The 15596-nt window shown below is 40.4% G+C and overlaps 1 protein-coding gene across 11 annotated transcripts in view; it reads left to right on the forward strand.

Annotated features, from left to right (window-relative positions):
• The window catches only part of ERLIN1 (ER lipid raft associated 1), a 108628-nt gene that overhangs the window by 27905 nt on the left and 65127 nt on the right, over positions 1-15596 (forward strand). For 9 of the 11 annotated variants that reach the window (XM_058436100.1, XM_058436097.1, XM_058436099.1 and 6 more), the window contains exons 10-11: positions 5634-5723; positions 6602-6681. In XM_058436100.1, coding sequence (XP_058292083.1) covers positions 5634-5723; positions 6602-6681 — 170 coding nt within the window. Of the gene's footprint in view, positions 1-5633; positions 5724-6601; positions 6682-9203; positions 11457-15596 lie in introns of those variants that run through there. The other 2 variants (XM_032180439.2, XM_032180449.2) reach the window with 1 other exon arrangement.

Below are 15596 nucleotides of genomic sequence, written 5' to 3' on the forward strand. Positions count from 1 at the left end.
TTTTTTCAAGTGGCAAGCCAATTGTCTCAGACTGTTTATTGAATAGTTTATTATTTCCTCTACTTATTTCTAATGCCATATCCATCATATAATAAGATACTATACATAATTTGTTCTGATGCCAGAATCTGTTTTATTTTCCAATTTTTTGGTCTCTCCTTCCTCAATATTACTTTTTTTTAATTATTGTAGCTTTTATGTTAAGTCTTGCTATGTGGAGAGTGAGTTGTGTAACTATTTCTCTTACCTGTTAACTATTCCTAACTATATTTAAAATTATCCTGGACTATTCTAGGCCCTTTATTCATCCACATGAATTTTAGAACCAGCTCCTTAGTTTTGTGAAATATTGTGTTGGGATTTTGATTGGAATTGCATTGAATGTATGCATCAATTTGGAGAAAATTATGATGTTGAGTCTTATAAATCTATTTCTCCATTTAGGAGAGTTGTCTTTTAAGAAGTATCATAATTTTCTTCTAAAGTTCTTGCACATTTATTAAAGATTTGTTCTTATATACCTTTTTTTATTGACTTTTTTAAAGGCACATTTTCTAATTGGTTTTGTATAAGTATGCTGTTGATTTTTTTATTTAGCAATATTGCTGAAGATGCTCTTATTTCTAATAGTCGCTTAGATTTCCCATGAACAATCATATGGTCTTCAGACAATAGGTCCTTATCTTCACATAAGGACAATTTTATTTTTCTTCTAAGTCACATACTTTTTATTTCTTCCTATCTTACTGCTTTAGACTATGACTTCTAGTACAGTGTAGAAAAGAAAGTGACAAGCATTCTTGTCCTTAACTTTAAATAGTCCCAGTGACATTTGCTGTACTTAACACTGGTTAATAAAGTTTCAATCTGTACTTTGCTTGCTGAGAGCTTTTATTTTGAATGGCTGTTAAAACTTTCAGAATTTTTTTGAGACAGGGTCTCGCTTTGTCACCCAGGCTGGAGTACAGTGGTGTAATCACAGTTCACTGCAGCCTCAGCCTCCTGGGCTTCAGTTATCTTCCCACCTCAGCCTCTTGAGTAGCTGAGACTACAAGTGCACGCCACCACACCCAGGTAATTTTTGTATTTTCTGTAGAGACAGGGTTTCACCATGTTGCCTAGGCTGGTCTTGAATTCCTGAGCCCAAGTGATCCACCTGCCTCAGTCTTCCAAAGTGCTAGGATTACAGGTGTGAGCCACTGTGCCCAGTCTGAAAATTTTTTTTACATATATTGAGATGTTTTTAAAGCTGTTAATATGGTAAGTTATATTAACAGATTTATCTTTGCGTTCCTGGGATAAACAGTCCACTTGGTCATCATATAGGTCATTATATACATTTTTATATAGTTTGCTGATAATTTCTTTAGAATTTTTACCTTTATTTTCATAAATGAGATCAGCTTATAATTTTCTTATACTTTTAGTGTTAGGTTTTTTTGTATCATGGTTATACTATCCCCAAGATGAGTTGAAGAGCATGGCTTCCTTTTCTGTGTTCTATTGTATATCACATCATTATGTATCAGATCTGTATAATTTCATCTTTGTAGGTCTGGTGGAACTCGTAAAAGCCATCTTAGTCTTGTGGGGTTGCTGCTTTTTTTCATTTGCTTTTTGTGGTAACATTTAACCTATTGATTTAATTCCTGTATTGAGTATAGGTCTATTCAGATACATGTTTCTTTTTAAGCCAGTTTTGGTAATTATATTTAATTAGAAAATTGTTCATTTCATCTGATATTTCAAACTTGGGGGCATAAATTTGTTTGTAGAATTCTCTCATGATTTTTAAAACCTCTACCAAATCTGTGTGCCCCTTTTCATTGCTAATACTCTTTGCTTGTGCCTTTTCTTTTGCTGTATCAATTTTGCCAGAGGTCTCTTTTATTTTATTTATCTTTTCAGAGAATTGGCTTTGTTTTGGTTTTGTTGTTTGTTACTTTGTTTTAATTATATTATTTACACTTTTAAAAAATTATTTCCTTCCATCTTTTTTTTTTTTTAGTTTATTCATTTGTTCTTTTTTAACTTCTTGAGTTGGATAGTTAAGTTTCAGTCTTTTCTAGTGGAAATATGGAAGACTATAAATTTTCTTCTAAGGATTGCTTTAGCTATGTTTCACAGGTTTGAAATGTACTTTGTATATTGGTGTTCAGTTTTAATTCTTTTAAAAACCTTTTCCTTCTAATTTCTTCTTTGGCTCATGAATTATTAAAAGTATATGTTTCAATTTCTGGTTTAGTGGGTTTTGAGGGGCTACCTTTTTATTGTTGATTTCCAATGTTACTACATTGTAGTCAGAAAATAAGACCTGTTATATGGATTCTTAAATATTTATTGAAAATTGCTTTGTGGCCTACCTGTACATGGTCCTTTTTTGTAAATGTCTGTGTGCTTGAAAAAATTGAATCTGTGTTCTCTGGTTGTTGGATGCAGGTTTCTTTATATACCCATTTGGTCAGGCTTATGAATTGTGTTGTTCACATCTTCTGTATTCTTCTAATTTTTGCCTTCTTGACCTATCAATTACTGAGAAAGATGTGTTAAAATTTCCCACTATGACCATGAGTAATTTTTTTCCTTATATATTTTGGGACTATATCATTAGGAACATTCAGGTTCAGGATTGTTATATCTCCCTGGAGAATTGCTTCTGTTTTGTAATAACCTTTATCCCTAGATATGTTTTTAACTTAAGAGCTATTTTGCCTGATAATATAGCTATACCAGATTTTTCTTGGTTAGTTATTTTCTTGGTGTACCTTTTCCCATTCTTTTACTTTCAACTTTTCTATGTTGTTATGTTTTAGGTGTGTCTCTTGTAAACAGCATATAGCTGGATTTTGTTATCTTATCCAATGTGAGAATCTGTCTTTTAACTGGTGAGTTTAGTCTTTTTATATTTATTGTGGTTACTGCTATATTTGGATGTATTTGTATCATTTGATTATGTGCTATTTACCGTGCATTTTTCTCTGCTGCTTTTTCCCTTTTCTGATTGGTATTGAATTGATTGAATTTTCTTTTCTTTTCTTCCTTTTACTTGATTGGAAGTTTTACATTCCATTTCTGGAATGTATAACTAGTTGTTAATCATTCTGTCCTCTTCTTGAACAGTACCTTAGAATGCTTTAACTCTTATCACTGTCCTCCAGTCTTACATTTTATTATTGCGTAGTATTTTAGTTTCATGTTGTCTTTATCCTCCCATCGATTATGATCATTATGATTAATCCTTACAGTAAACATTTATTTTGATTAACATGTGTTGAGTAATGTTTTTTCGTCTCCATTGTTTCTGGTGATTTTTTTTTCTAGTAATTTTTTTTTCAGTGAAGACTAAGGCGTGAAAGTTATCTTCAGTCCTCCTTGGTCTGAAAATGCTTTTATTTCATTCTTGAATGGTAATTTAGCCTACAATTCTAAACCAAGCTAATTTTTCCTTATCAATATGGCAGTATTATTTCAATTTTGTTTGGCTTCTTGCACCTATTTACAAGTATGCTGTTAGTCCAGATGTTCCTTTTGAGTAATCAGCCTTTCTTCTCTTTTTGCTTTTAACATGTTTCAGTCTGTATTTGGGTGTTCTTCAGTTTCACTGTGATGTGGCTAGGTAGAGAAGAGGTTACTTCTTAACTGGGCTGGTTGGTAGAGTGTTTTACTTCCCCTTTCATTAGAGTTGCAGCCCTCTAGAGGTCTCAGTTTTATGCAAGGGTCTTAGTCCTAATATCACAAGGCCTCATCTCCTGGTCTTGCATGAGTAGTAACCCAGGTCCCACTCCCTTCTTGTCTAATAACCACCCCAGGGACGCCACCATACAGGCTTTCGGCTCTCCCTTGGCTTAAGTTACTTGAGGATCTCTCATTCTTTCTTACAACTCAGCCATGCATTAAAAAACAAACTACTAAATTTCATCTAGCATTTTAAGAGGTTGTTAGCTAAAGGGTTTTCTCTCTGGCCTTTTGGCCTTTTGCACCATTTTTCTAGAAGTCTGGTCATGCTTTTTATTGATTTATTCCCACATGACAGAGAGCTTTGTTGAATGAGATTACCACAACAGTCCCCCTATGTTGAGGCAACATCCTCTGGGTTCTAGCTGCAGGCTTCAGATTCCTCACCTTTTATTCATGTTTTATCTTGAGTTTCTGCTTACAGTTCAATTTCTAGCCCCATTGAACATAGTAGTTTAGTTTTTGGATGGTGTAATATAGATTGATTTTACATTGGTGGAGAAAGAGGGAATTATCTCCTGGAGTAGTTCATAAAGCATACTGTTTTATGGAAAGAAAAAAATCACTTGGAAGTTTTCTTTCCATTATGTACTTTCTCTAGGGGTCAGAGATAAGATGTCTTAAAATACCCATCTTCTTTGACTGAAAAGGAGAATTGAGAATGTTCTTTAAGAATAGCAGTGATTGAATGTCAAGTGTAATTCAAGTCTTTCTTCCTTGTCCTGGGTCATTTGGGTAGGCCAGAGGTTTATTAAGGGTGTTTAGTTTCCTCTGCGTGTACTTGCTTGCCATACCAACATGTTCACTCCCAATGCTTGTTTTCACCTTCTCAAATGAATCACACTGCTTTCTGCTTTATTTCCCTACAGCAGTTGGAATACTCCTCTTCTGATACCATTTTCATCATGTCATTTCCCTAATGGTAACTTAACAGTAGATCCTGAGTATAGTAAAACTAAGCTCTTTAGCCTGTCACTCAAGACAGAGGTCTCCTAGCCCTCTTTCTCTTCTTATTTTTTGTTGTCTTCTCTTGTTGGCTGGTTCCATATCACCTCTCCATTGTGACTTGTTCATTTGTGCTTTCTTGTCTTTTTTTTGTTTTTGTTTTTGTTTTTGAGGCAGGGCCTCACTCTGTCACCCTGGCTGGAGTGCAGTGGCATGATCATGGCTCACTGTAGCCTTGACCTCCCAGGCTCAAGAGATCCTCTTGCCTCAGCCTCCTGTGTAGCTGGGACTATAGGCACGCACTATCATGCTTGGCTGATTTTTTAAATTTTTTGTAGAGATGGAGGTCTCACTGTGTTGCTTAAGCTGGTCTTGAACTCTTGGGCTTAAGAGATCCTCCTGCCTCAGCCTCCCAAAGTGCTGGGATTATAGGCGTGAATCACCATGCCTGGCCCTTCTTGTCTTTCTTTCTCTGTGCTTCCTGGCATGTCTTCTTAGGTCATATCCGTTATTTCCTTTAAGATTACTTCCAGAAGGTCTTCCTTGGTTTAACTTATGTCACTCATTCTTTCTTTCTCCTGCCACATTAATTGTTCTGTGTTGCCATGCATTTATGTTGCTCTGTTTTTATTCTGTGGTACTTTCATAAAGTATCTTTTTTTCCCATTAGCTTGTGGACCGTTGCTACAGAGTTGCATGAAGGACTAGCACTTTAACCTTTTTTACTCCTTCTTCCCACAAAACTAGCACTGTCAAAATAGAACAGTAAATTAGGAAATAAATTCCCTTTTTTCCTTTGAGTAGTTTACAGTCTGACTAGATAAAACTTAGTGAAAGAATTAGCACATAAAACTTTCTGTAATTAAATGTTAGACTGTGTGCTGCTGGTTCAAAGTGCCTCAGGTACTGTAGAAATGGTTTTGAATGTGTCTTCTTATGTTGTATGATTATAGAAGCAGAGAAGATTGCACAAGTGGCAAAAATTCGGTTTCAGCAGAAAGTGATGGAAAAAGAAACTGAAAAGCGCATTTCTGAAATCGAAGGTACATTGTGGGGAGAGGATGAAGCTCTGACTGTCCTGAACTGCCTCCTCTCTGCTCCAGGGATCAGGCCTTTGATTGTGGTGGGTGAGAAGGCCATAGACAGAATAATCTGGTCTGGAGGAAGTAGCTGGCCTGATAGTCTAAATAAATTTTTTTTAATTGCTATCACATATCCAGCTTTTGGGTTTGTTTGTGACTGTGGGTAGCTCAGCTTTCCTTTTCTTCCTTAAATTGGGGCTTATTAGCTTCCACTTTATTTTCAGGCAGACAAGGTATGAAAATTACCCATAATCAATGTAAAGAATATACAAGATAATAAACCCCATCACCACCAGTATCTTTTCCACCTGTCCAAAAAAAACGAGATTAATTGGGGGGAAAAACAGTTTTTATGGAGGGCCTCACACTACTTGATTTCACATAGTGAGATGTTGATGTTCTTAGCTCGGTCTTGAAGTCACTTGTTTATATATTGCTGCTTCCTGTCTGTCTCTGTTGACTGATTCTGGATCAAATTTGGAGGGGCTGGAGACGATACAGTAAATAGAGCTTTTATGTCTGGACTTATTTTACTTGAAGCTTAGTGCCTGGGTGGAGTGTAAGGCTTTGAAGGTGATAGGAGGTGGGAGAGTGGGTGGAGGAAAGAAGGAACAACTTAGAGTAGAAAACAAGTGGGCTCAGATGGGCTGAGAGTTATTTGACAGTGAAGAGTATTCCTCTTTGAGAAGTTGCTGTCTGGGGACTGGGACTTGAAAACTGCTAATAGGTTTTTAAAACTTTCAATGTGAAATAAGCAGTCACAATATTAAGCAGTGGGGAAAGGGACTCTTAACTAGCTGAGGAAATGGATTGACACTTTTCCTTTGTTTATTTGCTAGATGCTGCATTTCTGGCCCGAGAGAAGGCGAAAGCAGATGCTGAATATTATGCTGCACACAAATATGCCACCTCAAACAAGGTGACTGACTCCCCGGCCACTTTCCTAATGATGCATTTCGGGGTTTTGCTTTCTCTTTTCAGGAGCTCTGATATGACAGAAGTGATTTTATCCATTATCAAGAAAGTGTAGTGACCAAGACATCCTCCAGAATTAGTCAGTTAGCAAGAAATATTTCACATTCATTGGGTAGGGACACAGGCCAAAAGCCATAAATCCATTCATTTGTACTGCTATATAAGGCTGAATAATTAATAAAGTTGAAAGTCTTCTGAAATAAGAGTGACAGAAGGGTAAAGTCTATTTAGAATTGCTTTCCAAATAAGGTAGTTTTTTTGGTAGATACTTAGCTTGATTAGAGCAGTATTTCTCATCAAAGGCATTCCTGGCATTTGGGGTTGAGATACTTTCTCATTGTTGAAGACCATCTCATGCATTGTAGGATATTTTGTATCCCTGGCCCTTGTCTACTAAATGTCAGTAGTGGTCACCAATTGTTTTAACTGCCACACACACATGCACGTATTTCCATATGCCCCTTGTTGAGTGAGTACTCCTTGTTTATTGGATTTAAAAAAATATCCCAGTCATGAGGAATTTCATGTGGGATAACTTGAGAAGGCAGGTTGGGTGATATATAGGTGATAATTTGGTGTAAGGACTGGGGTAAGCTGGCTAGAGGGTACAGGGCTAGTGAGCAGGGGCTATTTAAGAGGCAGCTAGAACTCTGATAGTATTCTGAGAAGGGAAGGATATGTCCAAGATTTATAAGATTATTGTGGAGCAGATTGGAACAGATAAAGGGTTGAGAAAGAGATTACTAAAGTAGATGATGCAGTTTGAAGGATTACAGTCAAGTTTTAAGATATAGACAGAGCTTTCAATTTAGAAAGGGAACAACATAATCCGTATTTAGAAGAAATGATAAGATATGATAGAATGAGAGTTGTCAGTACTTTGAAAACCAATATAAATTTTAAAATGAACATAACATTGAAAGACACAGTTCTATAGACACAGAATGGAATTTGGCCAAGAGAAAGGCATGACAGGAAACTCCAGTTGAGGAAACTAGGAGTCCAAATCTAATGGGAGAAGCTTGTCAGGCACAAGTTTCAAGACCTTGCCGTTGAGGTCTACCTTATTCAGAAAGGGACAGTAGTTTTATGCCATTTTGAAAAATGTGACTCAGATACTAACCTATGTTAAAAAGGCTTGAGGAAGAAATGTGGTTGTGCACTATGACCAGATTTTATTGGAGTGTTTCGACAGAGGATATGAATCACCTGGAGAAGATAGAGATCCAAGGGGTGAAAGATGTCGAAGTGTAGAAAATAAATGCTGTAGGACTGTGAAGGACAAGATGGACTTTTGCCTGGGGGACAGGCCAGGACTCAAGATAAGGAGAGGATCACAGAGCAGGGTCTGAGGGGCTTTGAAAGGCATATGTTCCAGGGAACAGTGGAAATGGGTTTTAATCAAATCCAGATAGATTCTGGTTAGATACATCTTGGCATCCTGATTTAGACAAAACAAAACAGTATGACAGAGGGAGATCTGGTGGTCAACGAGTTTTAATTAAACCCAGATAGGTTCTGGTTAGATACATCTTGGCATCCTGATTTAAACAAAACAAAAACTGTGACATAGGGAGATCTGGTGGTCGACAAATATCTGTCTGTCACAAACAGCTTAAACATCCAGCTTCTGGGGAAAGGCAGAAGGCCAGATCAGGTGACATCTTGAGATTTTATTCTAGTTCTAGAATTTGTTCAAGAAAAGCAGAATCACAGCTAATGATAAGATAATGAGCACCAGCCCTTCTTTTGAAGTTCTGCTGTCATCCATTGACCTGTGTATCTCTCTCAAGAGAATCAACAGAGAACCAGGCGTGATGGCTCATTCCTGTAGACTCCCTGGAGGCTAAGATGAGAGTATCTCTTGAGCCCAGAAGTTTGAGGCTGCAGCAGCGAGCTATAATTGAACCACTACATTCCAGCCTGGGCAACAGAGTGAGATCTCATCTCCAAAAAAAAAAAAGGCTGGGTTCAGTGGCTCACATCTTTGATTCCGACACTTTGGGAGGCCAAGGTAGGAGGATTGCTTGAGGCCAGGAGTTTGAGACCAGCCTGGCAACATAGACCCCATCTCTACAAAAATAAAAATAATTTTTTTAGAAAAGAGAATCAACAGAAACTCCAGACCAATTCCAAGTTGAATTCAACTAGATGAAATGAAAGTCACTATAGAAATATTAGTTATTATCATTAGTTATCACAAATTGTTTTCCAACTCCCCCATCCTTTTATTAAAAAGTGAACAGCTTCTCTTGCATTAAGTCAGGAGGTTATTGAAGGAATTTTAAGTCAGGAACACAACTGTTAATGTGATAGCCACTCTCCAAAGTGAGAGAGGGTCATTGGCAGTTATTCGGACTTGACTCGTGATACTCAGGAGAGCAATAGGAGAAATGTATATAGGGAGAGAGAAGACTGTTGCACCAGAGTATCCTGATGCCTTTGCTCTTGTTTGCTCCCACATAGCACAAGTTGACCCCGGAATATCTGGAGCTCAAAAAGTACCAGGCCATTGCTTCTAACAGTAAGATCTATTTTGGCAGCAACATCCCTAACATGTTCGTGGACTCCTCATGTGCTTTGAAATATTCAGATATTAGGACTGGAAGAGAAAGCTCACTCCCTTCTAAGGAGGCTCTTGAACCCTCTGGAGAGAACCTCATCCAAAACAAAGAGAGCACAGGTTGATGCAAGAGGTGGAAATGTTCTCCATATCAAGATGTGGCCCAAGGGGTTAAGTGGGAACAATGGTTATACAGACTCTTCGGATTTACAGAGAACTTACACTTCATCTGTTCCACCTCTCCTGCGAAAGTCCTGGGTACTCCACTGATTGGAGGATAGAGCCAGCTGTCTGACACACAAATGGTCTTTTCAGCCACAGTCTTATCAAGTATCCTATATGTGTTCCTTTCTAAACTACTCATGAATGAGGAAAGTCTGATGCTAAGATACTGCCTGCACTGGAATGTTAAACACTAAATGTATAACAAGCTGTGTTTTCCTAAGCTGAGATCTGTTGAATAATGTTTACAGTGGTCCCCCGGGGAAATGTATGCTCAGCCATTCAAGAGATGACTGAGAAGGAGATGGTAAGATCAAGAAGACTGGTTGCACCTGGGACCCAGGCCCTTTCTTTGGGATCCAGTCCCAGCCTTCATCCATGTGATTAAGATCCAGGTCGCTGAAGTTCCCCAGGAAATGATCTTCCACTTGAGCAACCTTTTACTTGATACGATTTGCACCTTTCTGTTTTCCTACAGTCAGGGTGGTGGCCTGCAGGGACCTGAGCTTTGCTACCCAACCAGATTCCTCATAGAGATTCCTAATCACTAGTTTCTTGTATTCATAAGCTCAGAGATACAGAGGGCTTGGTTTGAAGTTTGGGGTGAGATGAAACCTTTGCTCTGAGCCAAAGCTCTGGGGCCCTGCATTCCCTCCATTGGGTGATGACTGTCAGCATCACTGCCGCAGGCCATGCTTGACTAAGGTGCCTGGTTTTAGCCACAGCCACCTCCTTGTATGTTACCTTTCAGCCCTGACTGGCCAAAAGTGGGACAGGGCTTTAACCACAAATAGGAGCAGCATGCAATTCCTAGTGACTTGCTGCACAGTATTGTATCATAATTGCAGGAAGATTTTATTTTTAAAACTGGATCTGGGGTATATTTATTTGCCCCATCACCTCTGTCTAAAGGCCCAAGTCCTAGGGCTGCCATGGTCACAAGCACACTGATGCTCCTTAAGATTGTTTATCTGGAGCCCACATAGTGTGGAACAAAAAGTCACCTAGAAAGCATCCTTGGTGGTCATTGTCTCCTTCCCACCTGGCTCAGAGATGCTTAAATCCAAGTTGTTTCTCCAGCTCTCACCTCCCCCAGGAGATCAGGATTCCACTGACATCCTGGGCAGCCAGTGAATTTAATTTTCCGTGAGAAACAACAGAGTTAACCTGTGGCAATAGGAGACCTACTTCATGTGGACCTTTTTTTTCCTTCAGTTTAACTTTTCTGGAGCAGTGTGCCGCGTAGTTCGGCCTGAGTTTGTGCAGCTTTTTAAGACACCTCTTGTGTACACTATGTTGAAGCTCAATAAAAAAGTCATGGGACCACTTCTAGAAATCTTTCAGCTGTCAGCCTGTCAGTCTCATGACAGTTCGTTGGTTGTGCCAAACACTATTTGGGAAAGGAAAGCCCAGATTTGAATGGGTCTTTCCCCTGGGCCTTATCCTATAGAGGCATTTGTAATATGGAGAAAATAATTTTTCATTTTTGCTCATTTAATTCTATAAATTATCTTTATAAATGAATTTTGTGTTCTTTAGTTCTCCTTAAAAGAACTTTTGAATTATAAAAATAAAATCTTTACCTGTCGAATTGTTGCTGCAGATGATTGTTGTGGAAAATCTGGATCATTGACCTCTGTGCTTTCATTCCTAGAGATGTTTTATAGTTACATGAGCAAAAGCTATTGCCCCAAAGTGATGGCCCTGGAGGCGGGGCTGAGGAACAGGGAAATGCCGCTGTGAAGTCTTAAAGCACTTCTGCTTAAACTCCACGTGTGAGGAGTGTGCCTCCCTGTGCCCTCTCAGCTCTGAGGCTGGCCGTCTTTCGGGGTGTTCCTTTTTGCAAATATACACTGTAATCTTGAGTCTAAATTTATATGTTGAAATGCTACCTTTTTTAAAATAAGAAACTAAATAAAATTATTTTACTATCAGTGATTTGTGTTTTTTTTCCCACGTCTTCATTTTTCTGCCATCTTAACATGCTCCTAAGGCTGTCTTGCACATTTCAACTAGGGGGCCAGTTTATTTGCGGGTTTAACTTAACTGTAGAGGCTTTTGTTATACTCTTGCCAGAATACTGCCTACCTGGTATAAGAATGTTTAAAACAAGGTGTCCACTCTTTGCTGACTCCTGGAATTTAACAAGGGGTGTTCTTCTAATTCTTTGTGGGACAGAGCCTGCAGCAGAGGGGCAAGGAGGGAGGATGGAGCATCAGGCCACTGGGATCCATCCCTGAGAGCAAAAGTACATCTACACTGAGGAGGGGAGGAGACAGACCAAGCCAGAGAAGGACAATTTGTGTAAATTATAACTGGTAATGTAATGGCACAATATAACCAACTTCACTGTTAAGATGTTAGCGGCCCAAGAGCCAGAGTTGGACCTGCTCTTCCCAAACGTTCTGTATTTCCTCCTGGGGTCAATTTCCTGGTGATCTTGGGTCAGCAGGGAGTGGTAATGGGAGTTTTGGGGAAAGCAGCTCTTTCCTCCTGTTCTTATGGGATCAACCCTATAGTATCCTAGGTCAGTTGTTGTGGACCTGAGAATAATTTGAACTGACCATCCTATAGGCTATTGGTAGGTATTAAAATGAAGTGATTTCTGCCTGTTCCGTGGCAAAAGAATTTGTGAATTAGAACCTGTGGCTTCTAATCGCTTTAGGATTAAGTCTCAAATGTGTGCATACGAAGTTCGCGATCTGGCCCCTGCTGTCCTCTCCAGCCACCCTTCTCTAAGGTCCCTGAATGCACCTTCTGTCTGTCCCTTCTCATACATTGTTCCATCTGTCTGGTTCACTTTCCTTCCCTCGTAGTGCTGACTTTCCTCAGCCAGCTCCTGAGTCTTTATCGCTTGTTCAGATGTAAAAGCTTCAGTTCACTTTGAACTGCTTGGCCTGGGTTAGCATCCTGTATTTTCCCCCCGTCACACGTCATGTACACTTCATGTCTCTCATTATGTGCTCAATGTCTGTTTTCACAAATGCTAATCTCTCTGAGGGCAGGGGCTGTGGCTGTGCTGTTCCCTGGGGATTGTTTCTGTTGCTAATGCCTAAGATGGCATCTGGCCCATATAAGATGGCTTTGTTGTATGAAAGAACAAAAGGTTGAATATGACATGCAGGTATATCAGGCAAGAGAGTCATGAAAAAAAGAACTTAGAAGTGAGCCTACAGTGTCCATGTCAGGACTTTATGTGTAACCGTGGGAAGTTACCTAACATCTCTGAACCTGTTTACTCGTCGTTGCAGGGTGACTCTTCAGTGGGTTCAGGAGGATATGTTGATGCATCTAGCCTAGAGATTTGCACATGGTAATTGCTGGGATGCATTAGTTCACCTTGTCTGCAGGAGTCAGTTGTCTACAGGAGTCAATGTATGTGTCTGTCTCTGAGTAGCTATAAGTTCCCATAGTGGAGAGAGTGAGCACAGTGCCTGCTACCTGCAATTGCATACTAGAACACATTGATTAATGTCTTCAGCAGCTATGAGCTAAGCTAGCTGGATGTTAAACCCCAACCACAGCCCTCCAGGAGCATCCCTACAAGCTGGGCCAGCTTCTCATCTTTCTCCTGGTCTCTGCCCTGGTATAAGCACTTAAAACGAATTTACTAGGCAAGGCACAGTGGCTCATGCCTGTAATCCCAGCACTTTGGGAGGCTGAGGTGGGCAGATCACGAGGTCAGGAGCTCAAGACCAGCCTGATCAACATGGTGAAACCTCATCCTACTAAAAATACAAAAATTAGCTGGGTGTGGTGGCACGTGCCTATAATCCCAGCTACTTAGGAGGCTGAGGCAGGAGAATCACTTGAACCTGGGAGGTGGAGGTTGTAGTGAGCCGAGATCGAGCCACTGCACTCCAGGCTGGGCGACAGAGCAAGACTCGGTCTCAAAAAAAAAAAAAATTACTGTTAATTCATTGCTCACTTCTAGTGTCTATTTTGACATAGACCGTAATTCAGAATGACGTTTTACTTGTTTCCCTTACCATATTTCTTCTGAATTATTACCTGTCTTTCCAATTTTTCTTATTTCTTTCAATCAATTTTTCTACTTTTTTTTTTTTTTTTTTAATTTTAAAAAATGTCTTCTTCCGGCGGGGCTCGGTGGCTCACACCTGTAATCCCAGCATTTTGGAAGGCTGAGGAGGGCAGATCAACTGAGGTCAGGAGTTTGAGACCAGCCTGGCTAACGTGGTGAAACCCTGTTTCTACTAAAAATACAAAAAAAAAAGTCTCCTTTCCTCCTATAAATATTTATTGAGTATCTACTGTGGGCTAGTTGCTGAGGCAACAAAAAGCCATATAGCCTTGTGTGTGTGTGTAGGGTGGGGCAATACAGCAGTAAGTAGGCAAGTGTGATAGTGTGGTAAGTAAGCAGGGTGTTCACTGGGTGCTGTGGGGCACCAGTAAAGATCAGCCCAGCCTTGTGGTTTCTAGGAAGCAATGTCTGATCTGAGCCAAATTTGTAAGGATGGACAGGAGGCAGACAGCCAGCTGAAGAGAGCAGTGGTGATGGTGGAGTGTGTTCCAGGCAGTGGGAGAAGCACTTGCTATTGCATTTCAAAATGCAGTGCCAGGAGGCATGAGAGGCTGTCCACTGCAGACCTTACGAGGCTCTACTATTCATTTCATAGCTGAGATTTAGAGAGATTACATTACTCAAGATCCCATGAATATGAGTGGCAAAGTAAGGATTTGAACCTGTCATATTCCAGATCCAAGTTTACCACAGCCCTTTATATTTGCCTTTGAAACCATTAGGTTGAGGGTGATGGAAGCTCTAAATTGAGGGGAGATTTTAGAGGATGTTTAGAGATTTGTAAGCCCTGCAATCGAGGTCAGGAAAAAGGATAATCAGGTGGTTCATGTGTGAAGTGGTGACTTACGGGTGACTTCTCTGCCCTCTGCAGAGCTTGGCAGAGGTGCTCTCAGTAAACTGAGTGGTATGACAGCTGATTCCAGAAAGATCAGCCCTTTGGAGCCTGGGGAAGCGGCTCCCCTTATTTGGGTTACAAAGCAAGTGGAGGTGAACAGTGCAGGGCTGATGGCACAACACCCAGATCCTGTTTGCAGATGTGAATCACTCATTCTCCCAGTTGCTGGGAGTGTTCATGGTGACAGCTTTTAGCAGAGTCGCTCTGCAGAAATTTTCCTCGGCTAAAGACCCCTGCCCGGGGCCAAGATGACATCCCCTCCCTGGGGACAGCACACTCCATAAGTGGTTGATGCAGGGGTAGAAAGGCAATTTGTCCAAAACAAAATTGCATTGGTTTTCTCCATATGCAAGTCTGTCAGGGTGTGCATCTTAATAAGCACAATAACTATAACTGGATTTCAGACACATGAGGCAGGTTCTGACAAACTGGGTGTGTCTGATGCTTCTGGCGCCCCATCACAATTCTGCTCCACCCCACCTCTTATTCCAGCTGTGGCCATGGTAGACAGTTCCATGAGGCATCAATTCACTTTCCTCTGACTGCATCTCACCTCATACATGAGCTGCACTTACTGCTTTTCACCCTAGGGATCCTCCAACACTATGGAGGCTGCAGTCAGTCCAAACATGCTCAACTCGGGCACAAGACTTAATAGCCTCTGGGACAACCCCCAACTGGTAGGAGACAGGACCACAAATGGTTAGAGAGGAGGTGGCCCAAAAAAACCTTTTCAATGGAGACAGCAACCCTCCTGACGCAAGAGAAACTGTGAAAATCACATTAAATACAATTCGACAGATGTTTGTTGAGTACCTGATATGTGCCAGGAAACCTAAAATGTATAAAGTGATGGGCCAGTAATGAACAACAGTGAGTAAGACAGACATAGTCTCTGCTCTGTTAGAATCAACAATCTCGGGCTGGGCGTGGTGGCTCACACCTGTAATCCCAGAACTTTCGGAGGCAGAGGCAGGCAGATCACAAGGTCAGGAGTTCGAGACCAGCCTGGCCAATATGGTGAAACCCCGTCTCTACTAAAAATACAAAAATTAGCCAGCTGTGGTGGCATGTGCCTGTAGTCCCAGCTACTCGGCAGGCTGAGGCAGGAGAATCGTTTGAAGTCAGGAGGCAGAG

The sequence above is a fragment of the Hylobates moloch genome, unplaced genomic scaffold (assembly GCF_009828535.3).
Source record: "Hylobates moloch isolate HMO894 unplaced genomic scaffold, HMol_V3 SCAFFOLD_3, whole genome shotgun sequence".
Classification (NCBI taxonomy): Eukaryota; Metazoa; Chordata; class Mammalia; order Primates; family Hylobatidae; genus Hylobates; species Hylobates moloch.